The following is a 20596-nucleotide window of genomic DNA, read 5'->3' as shown; positions in this document are numbered from 1 at the left end:
ATAATAATCAATAGAAACTCAAAAATAAACACAGTAAAACAAAGAATTCAAGTGTACACCACACATCTTTATACAAATGCAAAGAGTTAAATACTGTAAATAGCTTTTATAAAAAGGGTACTGTGAAAAAAATTACTGCAACATTATCCTTGGTTAATTGTTTTCAGCATGTTAGTTAAAACTGTCAACACTGATAAGTAGTAATTTATCTTTAACTTCAGGTTACTCTCTGCTAATATGTTTATAATGTAGGAAGGAAGAAAAAAGTGGAGGTAATTCAACATTGCCGCATGCATTTCCTAACTTTGTATCTTCATGTGCTCTAGCTGGATACAGACAATTGGGGGACAATCACTTTTCCTTACGTATTTTAGCCACGATTCTTCTTGGCTGCCAGGCGTCATTTAGGTCTGGTGAGGAAGAGTTCTGTCTCTTCCACTTAGCTGTCTTCCATTTAACAAGTCAGAAAGCATTTAGATAACACTATTTTTTGTGTGAGTGAACAAGTCAGTATTCAACTTAAATCGATTAATATAAAGACTCCTCTCAGTGGGTAACACTGCCATCTGTCTTGGCCATGACCCAAGGTACAATGTCCAATGCCCCTTTTAGTGTTAATGTCAAAAATACACTTAAATTTACATCCAACAGAATTGACTCTTTCGTCCAAGCAAGAGTATATTGATGTTATTACAGATACTGACTCAACATCTATTGCAATGTTTACTATGTGTTAGTCATCATGGTAAGTACTTTTTAGGGTTATCATATTTAATTCCCATTACCACCTTATGAGGTATGTAGTATTGTTATAATTTTAGAGACTGAGAACGTGAAGCAAAGCAAAGTTAAGAAACTGGCCCAATTATCAAACCACAAAGCTGACTGTAGAGGGTGGATTATTTGGTGGTGTGTAGGATTTATGTAAAGCCTCAAGAGAGAGATGAATTTGGAACACGAATAGAAAGATATTTTAAAAAGCGTCACTATCCCTGTTTTCTTATTTCTTCCAATCCAGCATCCCCATTAAAAATGAACCATTCAGGAGATAACCATAGTAAAGACCTGTAGGGAGAAAGATCAAATGTGGCCAATGTAATTTAATTTGAATGGAAAATAAAGCAGTTATACCAAGGCTAGGCAAGTTTCATTTTCAGATTATAGGTACAAGACATTTTGTTCATCAAAAGATTCATCTGGCTCAATGCTAAAGGTTTTAAAAGTAAGAGCCAAAGACAAAGACCCTAAGCATTCCACATAATTGCCTTCACAGTTAGAACTAACTGGCAGAATCCTATGTAAAACAGTATTCACTTAGGTGTAAAAACCTGTAGGCAAGACTAACAATAAGATTACTTGCAGATAGGTGTTAATGAGGTCATTCAGGCAGATGAGGTGCCAACAGGGTATAGTTAGAGAGTAGTGAATGAACTTGGGTTACTATCTTGTAAGGACGCCAAAGATTGTGAAATTTAGAATCTTGGCAGAGTTACTCATTTGTAAAGCTGTTTGATAAATCAGAAAAAAAGAAAGGCATGTATCTTAGTACCAAAGTTTGAAAGAAAAGTAAAATAAGTGAAGTTTTTTTTCAGATTAAACTAGACACTATTTGAAAAAACTGAATGTGAAAAGCAAGCATTGAAAAGTATTCTCTAACAATGAAGCTCTCTTACTCTGATACCCTCGTTTCTTAAAGCCAGAAATTAATGCCTTTTTATCTATTAAATTCAAAGTTATAATAAGGACGTTATATTGTTACTCTTAGAATAGTGAATATACAATAGAAGGAGCCCAAATATTTCTTTAAATACAGCAAGTGGATAAAATTTAGAATCACAATTTTCACATAAAGATAAGTGCATACAATTACTGCCCAGTATTGCAATGAATTGATAGAGGCACATTAAATATAATTTATTAGTGAGTACATTAAAATATCACTACTGTTCAACAATGTGATAATAGAGAGGTACAATACTCAGGGGATGGCCAATGTTTGATGGTTCTCAATAAGCCAAGACACCAGAAAAAACCCTATGAAAATATATTTTTATTGCACGTTTTGCTAGTAAATTGATACAATTATATCTGAAAAAGGATGGTATGATGAAGAGCTTTTGATCCCTGTTTAATATTAAATATGTACTATTATTTCCTTGAGATAATTTGGGCTTTAACCTTCATTTGGTAATGTAAGTGGTTTTCTCTCCCTGCAATTTTTGGCACTTTACTTTAGGCTTGTTAATAAACTTAAGAGATTTTTATTTTTTAAGTGAATTGGGTGTGATAGGAAGAGTAAAAATTAATCCACCAATTTGGAACACGTGCTTGAAAATTTTGGCTTGTATGTGTGTGTGTGAAGGCTGATCAACCATGGAAATAATACGTGTGACATTAGATTAACCTTTGATAGGCATTATGTAGGGTCTCTTAAAATTTGCAAACTATTGTGATAATTCACAATCTATTATAAATGTCAGTTACATAGTGATGAAAAAATATGGCAGGCTTTAAGTACCCCATCTATCTTTTTGACCTCTTTCTTCCTTTTAGCCCACCAGTACTCTTACGGTGTTCCAGACTACCACTGTGGCATATTGGTACTTATAAATGCAATGAATACTAAAAGAGAACCATGTCCATCACATAGCAATTGTCAACTATGAATAATATAGTATTTTTTCTGGTTAGTGTATTGATTTTAAATCACATTATATAGCCATTTTAGCATGTTGAAGTTTATATATAAGGTAATCAATAAAGGAAAATAAGCAGTTAATATTATTTAAGTAATATTTCCCTTGTGAAGCCAAGAAGCCCCATTTGTAAAGTCACTCAATAACCAATATGAAGTATGAAATTAGCACACTATGGAGACGGCAAAGATCTGATGGCAAATGCACTGCTATGCTCCTCCTTCCCCACCAGCCATACCAGACTTCACTAACTCATCCTGGTGTTCTTTCTATCTGAAAGATGAGATGCAGTCTCAGACACATGGAAGAACCTCAGACTTCTACTCAACACTGCATTCAAAGCAGCCAGGAACAATTTGGGATACTTTTGGAAAGACCAATACACTGGTCATCACAAACTAGGGCAACAAATTGAGCCTTACCATTGAGAAATTACATGGCCTCTGGTGAATCATTTCACTTCTCCATGTCTCATTTTCATTCTGAAAATATGTCAGTGAAAACATAAAGATCTGATGCTATAGATTTCTTTTCTCTCATCAGTAGAATAGAGATTTGTTTTAAATGGTAGAAGTAGTTTTAGATAAAGAGCAAACACTATTAGCAGTTAAGCCAGCTCACTCTTCAGTCTAATGAAAACAATTTTTCCATTGGGATTATTTTAGGAAAAAGTGTTACTAATTAGGAAAACTGTCCCATTTTTAGTGCACTATTTTTAAAAGTAATTTTAAGTTAATTTTCTTTATTAAGTTAAAGTATATAATTGCACTTAATGTTTACCTAAAATTTATCTTCCTTTAAAATATACAGAGAATACTTGGAAATTAAGATTATTTTAATCTTTCACATAAACTTAATTACATCATATCAGCAAAACTTACCACAATTTTTAAGTTTTTGCTATTTTTCTTTCAAATGTTATTACAAAAAAGCATAGGGGGACCAAATACTATAGGATTAAAGTGAATGAGACCACAAACCAGGTAATTTCAGGTCTCTCTGAAGCCAGTATATATAACATTTATTACCCATCCTTGACATTCACTATTTCTTTTTTTTTTTTTTGACATTCACTATTTCTATAGAATAGGATATGTTATTGCTGTTTCCACTTTTGAGTTTATGTTTGTATTGCAACTAACATTTTTAAAAGTTTCATATTTTCCATAAATATGCTTTCATTCATTTGACACTATTTTTATTGAAAACATTTTCTGTCCTTCTAACCAAAGTATGAAATTAGATATTTCTTCTTCATTCAGGAAGACATTGATTGTATATGAGTATTAATTTTGTTGTTGTTTGCCAATTATAATTAGGAAATATTATGTATAGAGTAGTAAAAAGTAAATAAATTTTGGCTGAGTCAATTTAGAAATACTCTAGCCCATTGAGCCTAAATAAATAAATCAGTTAAGTAAACAAGCAAAAGTTGTGTATAGTAGTCCTTTGGTATGTGTAGGGGATTGGACACACATAGATACCAAAATCCATAATTGCTCAAGTCCTTTATATAAAATGATGTACTATTTACATATAACCTATGCACATCCTCCTGTATACTTTAAATCATCTCTAGCTCACTTATAATACTTAATGTAAAATAAATGCTGTATAAATAGTTGTTACACTGTTTTCTTTGAGGAATAATGATAAGGAAGAAAAATGTATGAACATTTTCAGTACAGATGCAACCATCCATTTTTTCCCCAAATATTTTGGATCTGTGGTTGGTTGAATCCAGATACAGAACCCATGAATGTGAAGGGCTGACTATATGTGAAAATACATGACTTATATATTTCAAGATTTCTTAAGAATACAGGTAGAATCTATGCTGAATAGAAACATGAAGTTGCTTTATTTAAAAATTCTTGAATGGAGACTTGAGGATTACTATCCATTTCCAAGGATAACTGGTATGTGAATTGGGCCACATAAGCAATTTTCACCAAATATTACAGTCCAAAGTGACAAGTTACACTCTAGCGGCAGAATATGTTTAAAAGGCCTTGGTATATTTATATGACAACTTGAAGAACATGGAACAGCAATTTTGTTCTAAAATATGTGTTGAAATCAACCCATTATCTATGTCCATTTATTTTCTGCATATCAACACTCCCTCATCAAATTATACCTAAAAGTTCAAAAAAAGAGTAGTGGTGTTAAAGCCTTTATATATTTAAGGTAGTAAACTCACAGAAACTGTGAACTGTATATCTAGTGAAACATAAATGAATTGAGAACAAAAGAAGCAAGAGAAAATCAACTAATTACATCTGTATCTTAACATTAGTCGTATCTTGATTATCTGCACCAATGGAAGGGATTGGCTATAGAGAATCACATATAATCTATTTAGTGGGACTGGGTCCATGGCCTTGTGCTTAGTAGCTGAATTTCTAGTTGCCCAGTGTAACTTACTGCAAATGTGTTGTGAGGATGCCCATCACCAGAAGAGTGGCCACAGATACATAATTTTGTTTCTGGAAGCAATTCCTAGGTTAAACAAAGAGAATCAGGAGTTGGCTTTTTTTTCAATCTCAAGGTTTATGCTAATAACGTACATTATCATTTTAAAAAATCATTTCTTGGGACTATTATCTTGGTAGGTCAAAATAGGGAAGAATATTCCATCATTGTCTCACAGTTAACTAGTATAGATTTTAAAAATAGAAATAATTTGGCAGATGGGAAGTTGAGTATTTGGATCATAATAAATTAACCCATAACCAAAAAATCCACTCATTTTGTACCATGATACTGCTGTAGGAACCTTACTTCCCACTTGTAAGCTAAGAATCATAAATACTCCTATATATTTAAATGGCACTGCAATTTTGGTTTATGGGATGTTATTTGTTCTTAAAATGTAATCATCTCTAATTTTGAAAAAGCTAACCTCTGACTTGTAATCAATTGTAACCAGCACAAATGAACCTAAATCCTGTCCTACTATGTCATGTGAGAACAATCACAATAATTTCTTTAAATGAACTGCTGTGGTTATGCATTATTATATAAAAATTATTGCCACTAAAATGTATCTAAGACTGTGCAACCAACCTCCATAATATCTGTTAAAACCTGTTGAATTGTACCATTTGCATTGAAAACTACTCTATATACTCAAATGTATAGTTTGCATTTTTATCTGTAAAAGCAAAGTGATTATTTATTGATAAATGACATGGAATGTCATTTTTTACCTAAGTAGCATTAGACATTTCAAAGATTTTGTCTGAAGGGCAAAAGGATTACACTGCATTTGAATAGACCATGTGACAACACATCCTTAGACTTCATGTATGATATGAAAGGATGATCCCCATTCATAAGATACACAAGGGAAATTATAACTATACCAGAAAAGAAGAAAAGCAAGGACGGATGTGTTAAGGATGTCAGGGAGTATTTGTAGTGGTTTGATGCATGTAAATATTACATCTTATAAATAATTCTTTTCAAATGCATCTATGAAGTTCAGAGGTTCTGTTTAAGAAATGGATTGTATATGCTTTACACGACTACATGCCATTTTCTTGAAGATAAGAGCAACATTAATTCAAACAGGAAAAATGGCTTCCAAAATATCCTTTTCCTCTGTTTCTTAGGAAGAAGTATGTCACTTGATGCTAGCAGATGAAGACTGGGGGGAAAATGTTCAAGTTATATTTTGCTGTCAGAATTCAACAAATACATTTTCATCTAAATTATTTTGTCAACTGCCGTGTGCTACTCTTGCTAACCTTATTTGGCACCAGTGCATAATTAGATACACAGGGGTGTGACTCCAATTGAAGGTGTTGGCATTGTAGCACTCTGTGAAAATATTACCTATGAAGTTAACTCCAATTTTCTCTTCTTTAATTAAATGCACATGGTACTAATGAGGTAACCTACTGTTCCTTGATAGCACTAATTAGCTAAGAGGAGAGTACACTCTCACACTGCAATTTAAACCTAAAAATAAGGTTGAAATATGCTAATTGCAGGCAATTTAAAACAGTACAAGTTGAAGAACTAGTCATAATAAGAGAAACTGACTGCTTTACAGCTAGGCAGCTGTAACTTTGGTTAAAATCAAAACAAGCCACATGATTTTTGGACTGCTATTTAACAAGGTCATAAGTATCCTTAAAAAATGAAATGCTATTCCATACCATAACAATAAACCAGACTAACACTAATAAAGCCCACAGATAGACACTCATTTACATAAAAAATAAGTGATTGTCACAATAACTCCAAATCTGCCATGACACTGTTTATATTTAATACTGAAAATTAAACTCTATAAATAAGCAACATCACCTTAAATTCTTTCACGAACACTTAAGTTAAATAAAATATCATAATTTGTGTCTCCAGCATTAACAAAACATGTTGGGATCCTGGAGTTTTGTCATCCCAGTCAGGTCAGAAGGGATGATACAGAGAGTAAGTCTCACTCCTGGAGGAGTACATAAACAGGAAATATTGAGATAATGTACAAGTACAGCAATAAAAATAAACAAAAATACTATGGAATAAAAGCATACAGTTAATGGTACTGATCCCTTCAACGTAACCATCCCTTAAGTGGTAATTTAAGGGCTACAGGTGCCAAAATATTAGAATGATTTCATTAAAAAAGAGGTTTTCATTAGAATTCATCTAGTTTTGTAGCTTTGGGATGGAAGCTGCCTGAGGCTTCACCGTGAGAATGTTCCCCATTTTTAGCTCAGCTGACTCAGAGACATCATTTCGTAAACCTAACCATGTTTCAAACATATCTTCTTTAGTTACTATCTCAAATATTTTCCAAATTTTAACAAAAGGATAACCTTAACAAAACAAACAAACAAAAACAAAACAAAACAACCCCCCCACCCCCAAAGAAACACAAGACAATGAAGAACCTTTTGATTAATCAACAATGATATATTTTGATTGGTACACAGTATATACTCATTATTTTTCGATTCCCTAAAATCTACGATATATCTTATTTTTATCAACCAGAAACACTGACTAACCAAAACACTCCTATCAAATCATTCCTGCTATCATAGAGAGAAATAAAGCATATTAAAATGATACTGTCATTAATCTATCCATAGGAACAAGAGACATAGAACTGCCCCCGACACTGAGGGCTCATAGTGACATTTCTCTGTCCCTGTAACTCTGCATGAAAAATTATGAAACATAACAGTTAAACAATCAATAAAAATAAAGAGTTAAAAGGCAAAATTTGTGAAAAGAGAAAGTCAAATTAATCTAAACTTTACCAAAGAACAATAACTTAGAAGTAAAATAATCTATTGAAAGGCAATTGCTTTTAAGTAACTCTCAATAGTTTCTACAATTAAAAGCATGTGAGAATAAACTTTGCACTATCATTAGCCCATCATCATATCTTGCCAACAGGCTTGGCTGAAGAAATTGTGCTTTGAAAACCCCACCCAGTTTCTTCTCATGGCTTCCCTAAAGCTTTCTATGACAGGCAGAGACAGAATGCTGGTAAGAGGTGCAATAAAACTCTGATCAACCATGCTTTAACAGACCCATGAAGCTGCAGGTTTGTAAAGAAGTAGCAAGACAAATAAAATCAGACAGTCACTTAGAAATGGATCTCCTGGAGGCAACCTGACATAACTCCAGCAAATCACAGGGAAACACAATGTGAACGGATATTTTAAGTGTTTGCATCTGTTTCAAATAAGCACCAAAGACCCTTTTAACAGTGAAAGGGCCAGACAATGTACTGGAATGGACTTTCAACATTAACTTCAGAAGGAATCTATTCTTCAATTAAATGTGAATCATCGTAATTTTTCTTTTAAAACAATAAAGAGTAAGTCATTTAGTGCTGAACATAAGAATGCTGGCTCTGGAGATAGTCTGCTGAGCTTCAGATCGTACACTTACTAGTGGTGTGACCTTGAGCAAAATACTTAGCTTCTCCTGTCCTCTCTTTCTAGACTGTGGATAATAAGTAACATCATCATAGGGTCATTAAATATGTTCAATTGTAAAGTAATTAGAACAGTGCTGATACCCATATACTTAACATTTATTAGCTATATACTTATTATTTGTTAGCCGTCATTATTGCTTCAAAATAGTACTCAATTTTCAGATAAAAAGAATTATTGTTTCTAATACGTATAAAATGCTATTACGTATTATAAAGGTTGCAAAAACTCCCAAGACATTGTATCTGTCTTCAACCTATCAGTAGACTTCATGATACATACTAAAGACTCTCCTATATGAGTAAAGAAATATTTTTTCCTTTTAGAAACCTGGTACAGCAAAGCAAGAAGTTAATATGGGTGTGTTCATATTTAGTGATAAGGTGAAATGACTTGTAAGAAAAATAATATTTTTTGCAAAGTTGATGAAGTGTAATTTTCATAGAAAAATATATAATATACACATGGTATTAATATTATATATTGATCCTTCCTAATAAATGAAAATATTTTAAATTATTTCATATAATTTGTTTCTTGAGGTTGGTTGAAAGGACCCTCAAATTTTTCTTTAACATGTTTAAAACTTTAGTGTCTTATAATATTTAGGATAAAATAATATCTGAATGGAATAGTGGTTGTCTTAGTCCATTTATGTTGCTATAAAGGAATACATGAGGCTGAGTAATTTATAAAGAAAAGAGGTTTATTTGGCTTATACTTCTGCGTGCTGTACAAGAAGCACGGTGATGGCATCTGCATCTGGTGAGGGCCTCAAGTGGCTTCCACTCATAGCAGAAGGGGAAGGGGAAACACGTGTGTAGAAATCACGTGGTGAGAGAGGAAACAAGAGTGAAGGAGCTACCAGACTCTTTTTTACAACCAGCTCTGTGGGAACTAATAGTGTGAGAGATCACTCACCATCACAAGGATGGCACTAAGACATTCATGAGGAATCCATTCTCATGACCCAAACACCTCCCGTGAGGCCCCACCTCCAACACTGGGTGGTCAAATTTCAACATGAGATTTGGAGGGAAAATATCCAAGCTATAGGAGTGGTCTACATTTTAAAAGTGCAAAAATGAAAACATCAATGTTCAGCTAGTCAAGAAGTATGAACATTCTTCACGTGTTATAAAACAAATCAAACTTTAAAACAATAACAAAAATGAATGGTTGATTTGCCTTTCTGCCCCTCCAACTGTTTTGTTGTGTTTGCTGATTTGATGGCTTGTTTTTAGGACATCCATCATATCTGATGGAAACTGTCCCAGGGACAATGTAGCTATTGGGTTGTACCAGGATAACACATTTTAGCTTTGCAAATTCATACAACTTCATCCTTCTCCAGTCCATTTCTGAAAAACAAATTTTAAATTGCCTAGGTCAGACAGAGAAGATGAAGAAAAGAGAAATTGTACTTGAAAACTGTTTTGAGTATTCCACAAGACAAGTGGATCACAGAAGTTGTTCTCTTGTTCGGAGTCAGTCAACAAGAACCAGAGATTACATATCTCGGAGGACCAAATCTAAGTAAGTGCATGTTTAAAAAATTTTCATTCTTTATTCTGATGTAGTTAGCCTTGTCTTACTTTCTTTTGTGACACAGACTCCGAAACCTGTACAACATTGAGAGGATCGTGGTGTGGACTGAGGAAGGAAAGGAAGTCCAGGGAGATAAAATTATTTGTAAAAAGTTATGCTTTTATTTATTTACTTATTTGGAGGCTACTGTGTATCACATATCTGACTATACAGGTTCCCAAACTTAAGCATGTAAAATAATCTTTGGAGAAGCTTGTTATGATTGCGTATTCCAGGCTACTTTCCGAGAGATTCAGATTCAAAAGATCTGGTGTAGTGTCCAGGGATATGAATTTTAACAACCATCTTGATTATTGTGGTTTAGAAGGTCTATGATCATACTTTGAGAAATATTGCCCTCCGTTCAGGATATTTGCATGACAGGTATTTTTTTCCTTATTTTAGTCAATTATTCATTTAGTCAACACTTTTCAGTACCTACTACGAGCTATAAACTATATTAGCCATGTGGCTATAAAGGTGAATGAAAATGGTCCCTCCATCCAAAGCAGAGCAGAAAGAAAAAACAGTCTTGTAAATCAGGATACAACAACATAAGTGCCATTTGCATGGACTCCTGATTTTTTTTTTTTTTTTTTTTTTTTGTATCTGAACCTCTTTGGCAATCTGATAAAATCTAGAACAGCCTTCTCAGAAAAAAAAAAAAAAACTGGTTGCATACAATAAAATAAGGCATTAGAAAAAAGAGAATTATATTGAGATTCAGTTCTCAAAATATTTAAAAAGCTACATTTGTGGAATATTAATGTTTATTAATGAATTAAATAATAAGATATAATGAATTAAATAATAAGATATAACAACCACTACAATTTTGAGTAACGGGCACAAATAACATTTCTAGATTTTTTTTTTGGACAGGGCCTTGCTCTGTTGCCAAGGCTGGAGTGCAGTGGAGCAATTTTGGCTCAGGGCAGCATCCACCACCTAGGCTCAAGTAATCCTCCCACCTCAGTCTCCTGAGTAGCTGGGACTACAAGTGCATACCACCATGCTCACCTAATTTTCTTTGATTTTTGTAGAGATAGGGTCTCACTATATACTCCAGGCTGGTATTGAACTCCTGGGCTCAAGTGATCCTCCCACCTCGGCCTCCCAAATTGCTGAGATTATAGGTATGAGCTACTATACCTGGCCATATTTCTAGATATTTTTTATCAACTGTGATGAGATAGGAATATTTTTATAATTTCTATCGCTGACAATGTCACAGATACTGCTAACAATTCTATGGTGTGTTGCCTACATTCCTAATAGAAGAATATGTTGACTTTTAATTGGGAATAAAAATGAGAATACTTTTTCTTCCATTCAAGTTCATAAACCTCCTGAATTCTATCCATGGATCCTAAGTTTTAAAGCCCCTGTATTAGAGAAATACATTGTTGAAGACATAAAAAGTACAGTTTGACCATATTGAAAGAAGGCATTTTCTAGCTGGCTCCCAAGAAATGAGTAGGAATTCATTACTTGGGAAAAAGAGGTGAGAGAAAAGAAAGGGAGAATGCAAAAGGTTTAGGATTATGCCTACAATATGTGATAGTTTTGGTAGTAGTATGCTATAAATGGGGTCAGCTGCTGAGAGACAAGGCTAGAAAGATTTGGACTATGAAGAGTTTTGCAGATCGGGAATTAGTGGGTTTTTTTTTTGACACGTAGAAAGCATGAGGGTGTGGGTTCAGACTGGAATTGGCTGGCAGCCTAAGATTCCCAAATATTCATTAGACAGTTACTTCTGGTAAGTGCCAAAGCAGTAGCAGTGACATGAAAAAAGGATACCCAATTTGAGGACCAGCTAACTTCTGAGGATTTGACGACTACCTGAGTGACTGAGAGAGTAAAGGATAAGGGACATTGGAAGCAGACTGTGATGCCACTAGAAAGACAGTAGAAACAAAGACAATTTTTAAAGAATGAAAGATAATTTGGTTCATTTGGAAATAGTAAATGAGAGGTGACTACTGAACATCTAGGTAGGTGTTTCTGGCAGACTTCTGGCTATACAAGACTTAACTTCAGGTGACAAGACAAGATATATAAAGATCTGAGAATCAGCAACTTATATAGTGGTAATACCACAGGGAGTGGATAAGTTCTGGCAATGAGGTCATCTAAAGGAGTAGTTCCCAGCCCGCATTGTAGGTCAGCATCACACGGAGAGCTCTGTATATATGATGATGGTGACATTCAACTTCCTGATTTAACTGGGCTTGGTGGAGACCAGGCATTTTAACAAATAAACATCCCAAGTAATGACAATATGCAGCCAGAGTTTTTGGACCACTGATATAAAAGTTAACAAAAAAAGTTACAGGCAGGAGATGGGGAAAAGACAATAAAACACAAAGAAGAGGAATGTTAAGAGAAGTATCAAAAGTCTCAAAGGTTTTGACATGATCTACTAAGATGAGAACTGAATTCAACTCTCTGAAGTGGTCAGTGATATTCAATAGAACTATTTCAGAAAGGTAGTGATGTGGTTTGGCTATGTCCCCACCCAAATTTCATCTTAATTGTAGTTCCCATAATCCCCATGTGTCATGGGAGGGATCTGGTGGGAGGTAACTGAATCATGGGGGCAGGTATTTCCCATACTGTTCTCATGATAGTGAATAAGTCTCATGAGATCTGATGGTTTTATAAAAGGGAGTTTCCCTGCACATGCTCTCTTGTCTGCTGCTATGTAAGATGTGCCTTTACTCCTCCTCTGCCTTCCACCATGATTGTGAGGCCTCCCCGGCCACGTGGAACTGTGAGTCCATTAAATCTCTTTTTCTTTGTAAGTTACCCAGTCTCAGGTATGTCTTTACTAGCAGCGTGAGAACAGACTAATACAGGTAGTAAGGAAAGAAAACAAGGTATAATGTGTCAAAAAAGGAATGGAAGATAAGTGTAAACAATTCTTTCTAATGGCCTAATGATGAAGAAAAAAGCGGGGTTAAGATAATTGTCTGACATAAAACTAATATGGACATATGAATGTGATTTTGTTTAATTGGTTTTTGTTTTTAAGGTGAGAAGGGAAGGCACACAGAGAAATGGGAGACTGAAGACATAGGAATGAAGATGTGCAGCTGACAAGACAAGGTTCTGGAAGAGGTGGAAAGGGGTAGGTATCATGCACAGGAAGAGAAATTGGCCTTGGAGAGAAGATCTCATTATGATAACAAAGGGATATAATCAGAGATGCTAATGTAAGTTTGTTTTGGGAGTAGAGATGAGAGAGGCAGAGGGAGTTCTTGCCTGGTGGTCTCTAAATTTTTTCTCTGAAGTAGAAGGTGAAGTCACTGACAACAGGGAAACAGGTGTGACTTAAGTGCTTTAAGGGTACAGTGACGGCTTCTGATGCAGGGAGAGAGGCAGAATAAGGTGTCTAGAGACTTGTGAAACAATTGCTAAACATCAGTGAACACTAACCTAAAGTCAGAGAACCAATACTGCCTGATACTGTGATTCTCTATAGGAATACTCAGTAGCTTGCTTACGAGTAGGAAGCAAGAAAAGCCACAGCTTGGGAAATGGAAGAACAAATGCTGTAGCAGGGTCAGAAAGGATGATTCAGAATAGTGAGAGTGTTTAAGGTCATCCTTAATCATGGGATACAACATGATCAGGAAGAAGTCCAGGTGGGTGGAGGTGGTGGTGGGCTATATGTGGGAATAACGAGAGTATGGTGCAAGAGAACATAGTGCGCAGAATGGGAATTCCTTAGGTCCACCAATTCAAAGTGATTTTAAAGAACAGGTCCAAGTTAGGCATGGTGGCCCATGTCTGTAATCCCAGCACTCTGGGAAGCTGAGGTAGGAGAAGGACTTGAGCCCAGGAGTTGGAAGCTGCAGTAAACTATGATCATGCTACTGCATTCCAGCATGGGCTATAGAGAAAGACCATGTCTCAAAAAACAAACAAACAAAAAACCCACCACCAAAAACAACAAAAAAGATAGGTCCAAGGTCATGGAGAACATTTTTAAAGGAATCGATTCATGAATATTTATAATTTTTATGCTTGTTTTCTTCATGGATTAGTGTAAAGTTTTAAAAGCAGTATATTTTCTTTTACCTGGTAAGTACACGTGTGACAGGTGCCATTCATCGGTAACAAGCTCAACATGAAGATCCAAAGTTACAAAATTAAATAAAAGATTACTATTTCCTTAAGAGAAGAAATTATTCAAATTAAAAGAGTAGTTTAGACAGTATTTATTTAAATAAAAGGCAAACTTCTTTAAAATAAATTTGATTTTTTAATAATCTTTAGGAAGATACTGCATAGATTGAGGTATAATTGCATAAATTAGTGAGTCTTCACACACAAATACATTACTTGGTGCTATTGTCCAGTAGTTTTCTATTGTCCTGAGTTTCCTTGGTGTTGAAAGAGTAAAATTCTTTGAGAAAAAAGAAAATTGATGTCAAAACAAGGCTGCAGTCTAACAGCAAACCAACTCAAAGTTAACATAGACGAAATCTGTTGATATTGACTACCCAGCATTTACTTCTTTATTTGTTAATAGCACCACTTTTTTCTTTGGGGACTACCCTAATTCTGTACCCCATTACAGGCAAATTGGTGGGACCGGCCGAAGGGCGGGTGATACAAGTTAGGCCAATTAAATTCCGTCTCCCAAGAACTTGATTTCATCGAATCCAGTGACAGGTATGCAAGCAGCCTATTAGATCCTGCTCTGCTTTTTGCTCCTTCTGAGACCAGATTTTGCTTAGCTTTGCCTTGTATTTTGTAAGCAACTCTATATCCTTTGAATAAAGTCTACTATTATTTTTTAAAGATTTATGTTACTTGAAATCAAAGTTAAAATTAACAAGATAAATTTAATATACATATTTCAGTCAATAATCATACTGTCAAAATTAGGATTAAATGTTAATAGCTTTTTGGAGCGAATTTTGGGTTACAATCCATTTATATGGAACAGACCAAAGATAAGACTAAAAGTCATGATCTTGCCCTCATTTTTCATTGTTTGCAAAGTTAAGTGAAGTAATTAAAAATTGCCATTATAATTTCAGTACTTTTTTTTGGCAGAGGCGGGGGAACAGGGTCTTGCTCTGTCACCCAGGCTGGAGTGCAGTGGCATAGTCTCAACTCACTGCAACTGCTGCCTCCTGGGCTCAAGCAATTCTTGTGCCTCTGCCTCCCAAGTAGTTGAGATTACAGGTGTGTGCCACCATGCCTGGCTAATTTTTTAGTATTTTTAGTATTTTTAGCATTTTTAGGTTTCCCTATGTTGGCCAGGCTGGTCTCAAACTCCTGGCCTCAAGGGATCCACCCGCCTTTGCATCCCAAAGTGCTGGGATTACAGGTGTGAGACACTGCACCTGGCCATAATTTCACTTTTATTAATATATTCTTCCATCCCTAAAACATCAGCTTGTATAATCAGGCTTCACATTGTACAAAGCACAACTTACTATGTAAAAATGGCAAAATAAAACTTGGGGTTAAATACAAGATAGCAACACAGCACAGTTTATTAATGGGTGTTTGCATATTTTATTTTTATCATAATTTAACACTATATAATCATTCCATTTTTCTTCTTTAACGAATTCTAAATTTAAAATAAACACTTTCCTTTTTATTAAAAGAAAGGCTAGCTTAACAAAGAAAGTTCAGTGGCAGCCACTGTCCCAATGCAGATACCATAGGTATTTGAAGGATTTGAGATTTTAAAATACTTTATATTAACCCACTAAATCCATTGACATTTCTAAAGTAAGATTTTAAATTAATTTTAAAATGAGATTTTTTTTTTTTTTTTTGAGATGGAATCTTGCTCTGTCGCCCAGGCTGGAGTGCAGTGGCACGATCTTGGCTCACTGCAAGCTCTGCCTCCCAGGTTCATGCCACTCTCCTGACTCAGCCTACTGAGTAGCTGGGACTACAGGCGCCTGCCACCACGCCCGGCTAATTTTTTGGTTTTTTTTTAGTAGAGATGGGGTTTCACCGAATTAGCCAGTATGGTCTCGATCTCCTGACCTCGTGATCCACTCGCCTTGGCCTCCCAAAGTGCTGCGATTACAGGCGTGAGCCACCGCGCCCAGCCAAAATAAGATATTTTTAAGATTAAAAAGGAATTAACAAAAGTTACAGAATATAACAGTGTGAAATTCAGATTTTTCACCCTGTTTTTAGTCAATCCCCTTCTTTTTCACTTCAAAAAGCTGCTATCATAGCTGGCACTAATTGGCACCCTTGTTAGAAATTGCAGTAGAGAAGCCAATAATAGAAAGAGGATATGGACACCTCTTACCCAGAATCCAGGCTGCCTCCACAGATAGGTAAGGCTGAAATCAAGGAAAGGGCAGATGACATGGCTGTTGTCTGTGAGCAGGCTAAGATCTACACCTGTTTACTGTGTACATATACAACTTGAATTTCCAGGAATGCTAATCAAGTATCTTTCATGTGTCTAAAGTCACTGAAAAACAAAAGATGTGCATAGTTTTCCTGTAAGCGATATAGTTATTATATTTTGAGAGAGCATGAGGGCAGCAGTCAATAGGTGCTTCTGACATGAGATATCCCTGCAGAGTACTTACGGACTATTGCATTTTTGTTTACTTGTATGCATGTTTGCTTTATTCAAGAGAAGAGTTTAAGTGTTTCTGAAAAAAAAAATAGGTAGCTGGATTTCTTATGAACATTTGGAGAGTGAAAGAAAAAATTTAACATATATAATAATTATTTAATAGACAAAACAAACAGATTTTATGTATACATTGCCATCTCAGTTCTGTGGGACACTACAGAACGCCAATCACCAGGTTAAGAATCAGCTGCAAAGTCAAGTAGGAGCCACTAACCTCAAGAATGCACAGACAAATCAGGAAGGCAAACTATTAGTGATGAGTATCATATTAAGTACTATACTGTGACAGATGTATGCACTGGTGAAAAGGAAACATAGAGAAAGGGTTCTTATAGGGCAGATGAGATAATAAAGGGCTCTAGGTAAGAATAAATGGACATTAGTTTACAAATGGAGATGGGGTGGGGTAAAGATGAAGAACATTTAAGACTAAAGAAGTAGACAACATAAAGGCTTGAAGGTTTCTGACTCCCTGATGTATTCTGAGAAGCACAGACAGTCCCATAAAGTCAAACAAATTAATTCTAGGGAAGAAGGGGGGTAGGGCAGGGTTGGGGACAGAAAGAGAAGCAAAAGCCAGTTCTTCAAGAGCCCCATATAAAGCAAAGTGGCCTTTGTGCACTTCAGATTTCTCATTTTTGTGTACACCACCAGTCTTTTCTCTTGGAGAATAAATGAAGGGCCAAATACATAAAAACATTTCTGACATATCTGGAGTCCTATTAGCGTTATCCTCAAGAAGTAACTATGAAGAATGCAGAATGAGACAAGATACTGTTTTAAATAAAGATTTAATGGTAATTTCTTGATGGCAAGCAATCACTTTTTGTTTCTATAAATTCTACCTCCTCTTTCTTCCAGACAGTTGATACCCTATGAGTTTATACGTGTTTTATTACTTAATATTCTTTCTTAGATTCCTCAAATACACTAGTAATCTCTAGTATATTAAAAGCCAGGGCTGGGTGCAGTGCCTCACGCCTGTAATCCCAGCCCTTTGGGAGGCCAAGGTGGGTGGATCACGAGGTCAGGTGTTCAAGACCAGCCTGGCCAAGATGGTGAAACCCCATCTCTACTAAAAATACAAAAATTAGCTGGGCATGGTGGTGGGCGCCTGTAATCCCAGCTACTTGGGAGGCTGAGGTAGAGAACTGCTTGAACCCGGGAGGCGGAGGTTACAGTGAGCTGAGATCGGGGCACTGCACTGCACTCCAGCCTGGGCGACAGAGCAAGACTCCATCTCTAAATAAATAAATAAATAAATAAAGTCAGTTCAGTGTCAAAATTCTAGTTGCAAAATTCTGCTTTTGAGAACAGAAGAGTACTAAAATATAACTTATCTGAATTGCATTGCCATTAGAGATAAGAAAATAAATTTTGTAATACCAAGCATAAAATAAGAAAATAATTTGACATGGTAGTACATTTTCATTTGTAGGAAAGTTTTGTGATAAACTGAATAAGAAAATTTGGAAAACAGACAATCTTAACTCAATTTTATAATGCAACACTAATTAGGAAGTGAAATGGACATTTTAAAATTTGGGAGTCAGAAAAAAATACTTCTTATTACATTTAACATGAGTATTGTCCCTTTCTTTGCTATTTAGAGCATTCAGAGCATAATTTCACAGATGATATATATTTGTCTTAATGTGATTTTCAGACCACATCTAATGGAAAATGCCTGGTTAGGATTAAGAGACATAGTACAGATGTAAAACTACATTTGCATGCAATTATTTCTAAAACAAATGCCAGGGTACAGAATCTACTGAAATGGCTTTCAGGATGGCTGGCACAACATATTAAACCAGCTTCCAATCTCTGAGTAAGTCTATATTCTGAATATTTCAAATCAAGACACTGAGCACAGAACAACCTTAGATTTTCCACCTTGACTCATTGTCCAACAATGTATGAAAATAGGGTTTGAGCCCAAGAATTTAATGTAGAGATTTATTAATTTTTAAGCAAAAGTCTTTCTTGCTTAATGTAAAAACTGTATTTTACATATTAATTTCAAGAAATGAAAAATAAAATTACTAAAAATGAAAATAATATAGTAGGCAGAATAAAACAGCATAGTAACAGACTAGATGTATCATACAGCATTTAGCTTGTTTTACAGATTTTTTTTCAAAAAACAATACAAAAGATCTTTAAAGTTACTAATTTTTTCTTAATAGAAACCTCACTGTAGCTGATACAGAGATATATTTTTAAGCAATAAACTAGAAAAAAACTATTCAAAATAATTCTGAAGTGCATTTGTTGTGAACTTAATCAGAAAGCTTATCAGCATCAATAAATGCTGTGCTTATATAGGGCATTATGCTTTCATAGAAGAACTGACCATGGATGTCCTCAAGAGTTTGTGGATGAGGCAAGCCTTCTAATTACTTTTTGGTGGTCTTTTCCATTGGAATGTATTTTTGGATTAGAACTTGATTCAATGAATGAAGCATGAAGATTCACTGCAATATCTATTATATGTAAAGAAAAACACTATCATATTATAATTTTTTTCCAAATTCAGAAAGTACCAGCATCTCTTTTACTGTATGCTTTACTCCTTAGCGGGGAGCAATTCAGATTATGATCACCCCTAGGAATGTATGCAGGGACTGGAGGATGTGGTAGTTCCTTTTCTGATCCCTGCAGGGGAAGCAGCAGCAGCCCTTGGATCAGCTTCTGCTTATCTGGTGTTGGTCTCAGTGGCAGCTCCTTTTCTTGCCAATAAGGATAAATGAGGAATAGAGACTGCATGTAGCATATACAGAAGCTTATCTTGTTGGCATCTCTGCTTATGATTTGGTCCCTATAAGCCTCTTACCCCTCCTCATTTTGATGTGATGTAGAGAGAGGAAACCTGGAGAAAGAGGACCAGTGATTTAAGAACTAAAACTCCAGCAAAAACTTCTTACCATTTGACATGAAAATTCTCATGATGCCAAGAAAAACTCCAGTAGTAGTCCATCACTGCCATTTGCTTTTTTGCATATTAAAAGTTATTTCATATATTGCTGAGTAAACATCTAATTTCATTACCAAGTCCACTGCCATGTCAACAGTGGTTCCTGACAGGTGGAGATGAGGGAGGTATAGAAGACAAGGGAATAAAGAGATTCAGAGTCATTCCTGTAGAATCTTCTATTCGTAGTGATGATGGAGATCCCCTCCATGGTGGAGCCATGTAACTTTCATCCCTTCCTTTTCTCTAACCTTTTGTTTGTTTGTTTGTTTGTTTGTTTTTGAGACAGAGTCTTGCTCTGTCGCCCAAGCTGGAGTGCAGTGGTGTATTCTTGGCTCACTGCAACCTCCACCCCCTGGGTTCAAGCGACTCTCCTGCCTCAGCCTCCCGAGTAGCTGGGATGACAGGCATGTACCACTACACCTGGCTAACTTTTGTATTTTTAGTAGAGACGGGGATTCACCATGTTGGCCAGGCTGGTCTTGAACTCCTGACCTCAGGTGATCTGCCCACCTCAATCTCCCAAAGTTCTGGATTGCAGGCATGAGCCACTGTGCCCAGCCCTTTTGCTCTATCTTAACCACAAATCAATATACCTGGGTTTCATAAAATGAAGACATTCAAGAAAAGATAATATTCACATGTAATACCTTGTCATCCCCTTGTCATTATTTTGATCTCATTTTCTAAAAATGAAAATGAAAAACCTGAACAGCAACTAAGAGGCACTATATTATCAGTA

The 20596-nt window shown here is 35.4% G+C and overlaps 1 protein-coding gene across 2 annotated transcripts in view; it reads right to left on the bottom strand.

Annotated features, from left to right (window-relative positions):
• The window catches only part of FOXP2 (forkhead box P2), a 405995-nt gene that overhangs the window by 118134 nt on the left and 267265 nt on the right, over window positions 1-20596 (bottom strand). The window contains exon 4 of one of the 2 annotated variants that reach the window (XM_030826322.1): window positions 5124-5198. The exons of the other annotated variant lie outside the window; for it this stretch is intronic. Within the exon in view, the coding sequence (XP_030682182.1) occupies window positions 5124-5198 (75 nt within the window). The remainder of the gene's footprint in view (window positions 1-5123; window positions 5199-20596) is intronic. 2 annotated transcript variants of the gene reach the window in all.

This window comes from Nomascus leucogenys, chromosome 13 (assembly GCF_006542625.1).
Source record: "Nomascus leucogenys isolate Asia chromosome 13, Asia_NLE_v1, whole genome shotgun sequence".
In the NCBI taxonomy this organism is placed as follows: Eukaryota; Metazoa; Chordata; class Mammalia; order Primates; family Hylobatidae; genus Nomascus; species Nomascus leucogenys.
This window is presented reverse-complemented; position numbering and strand designations above follow the sequence as displayed.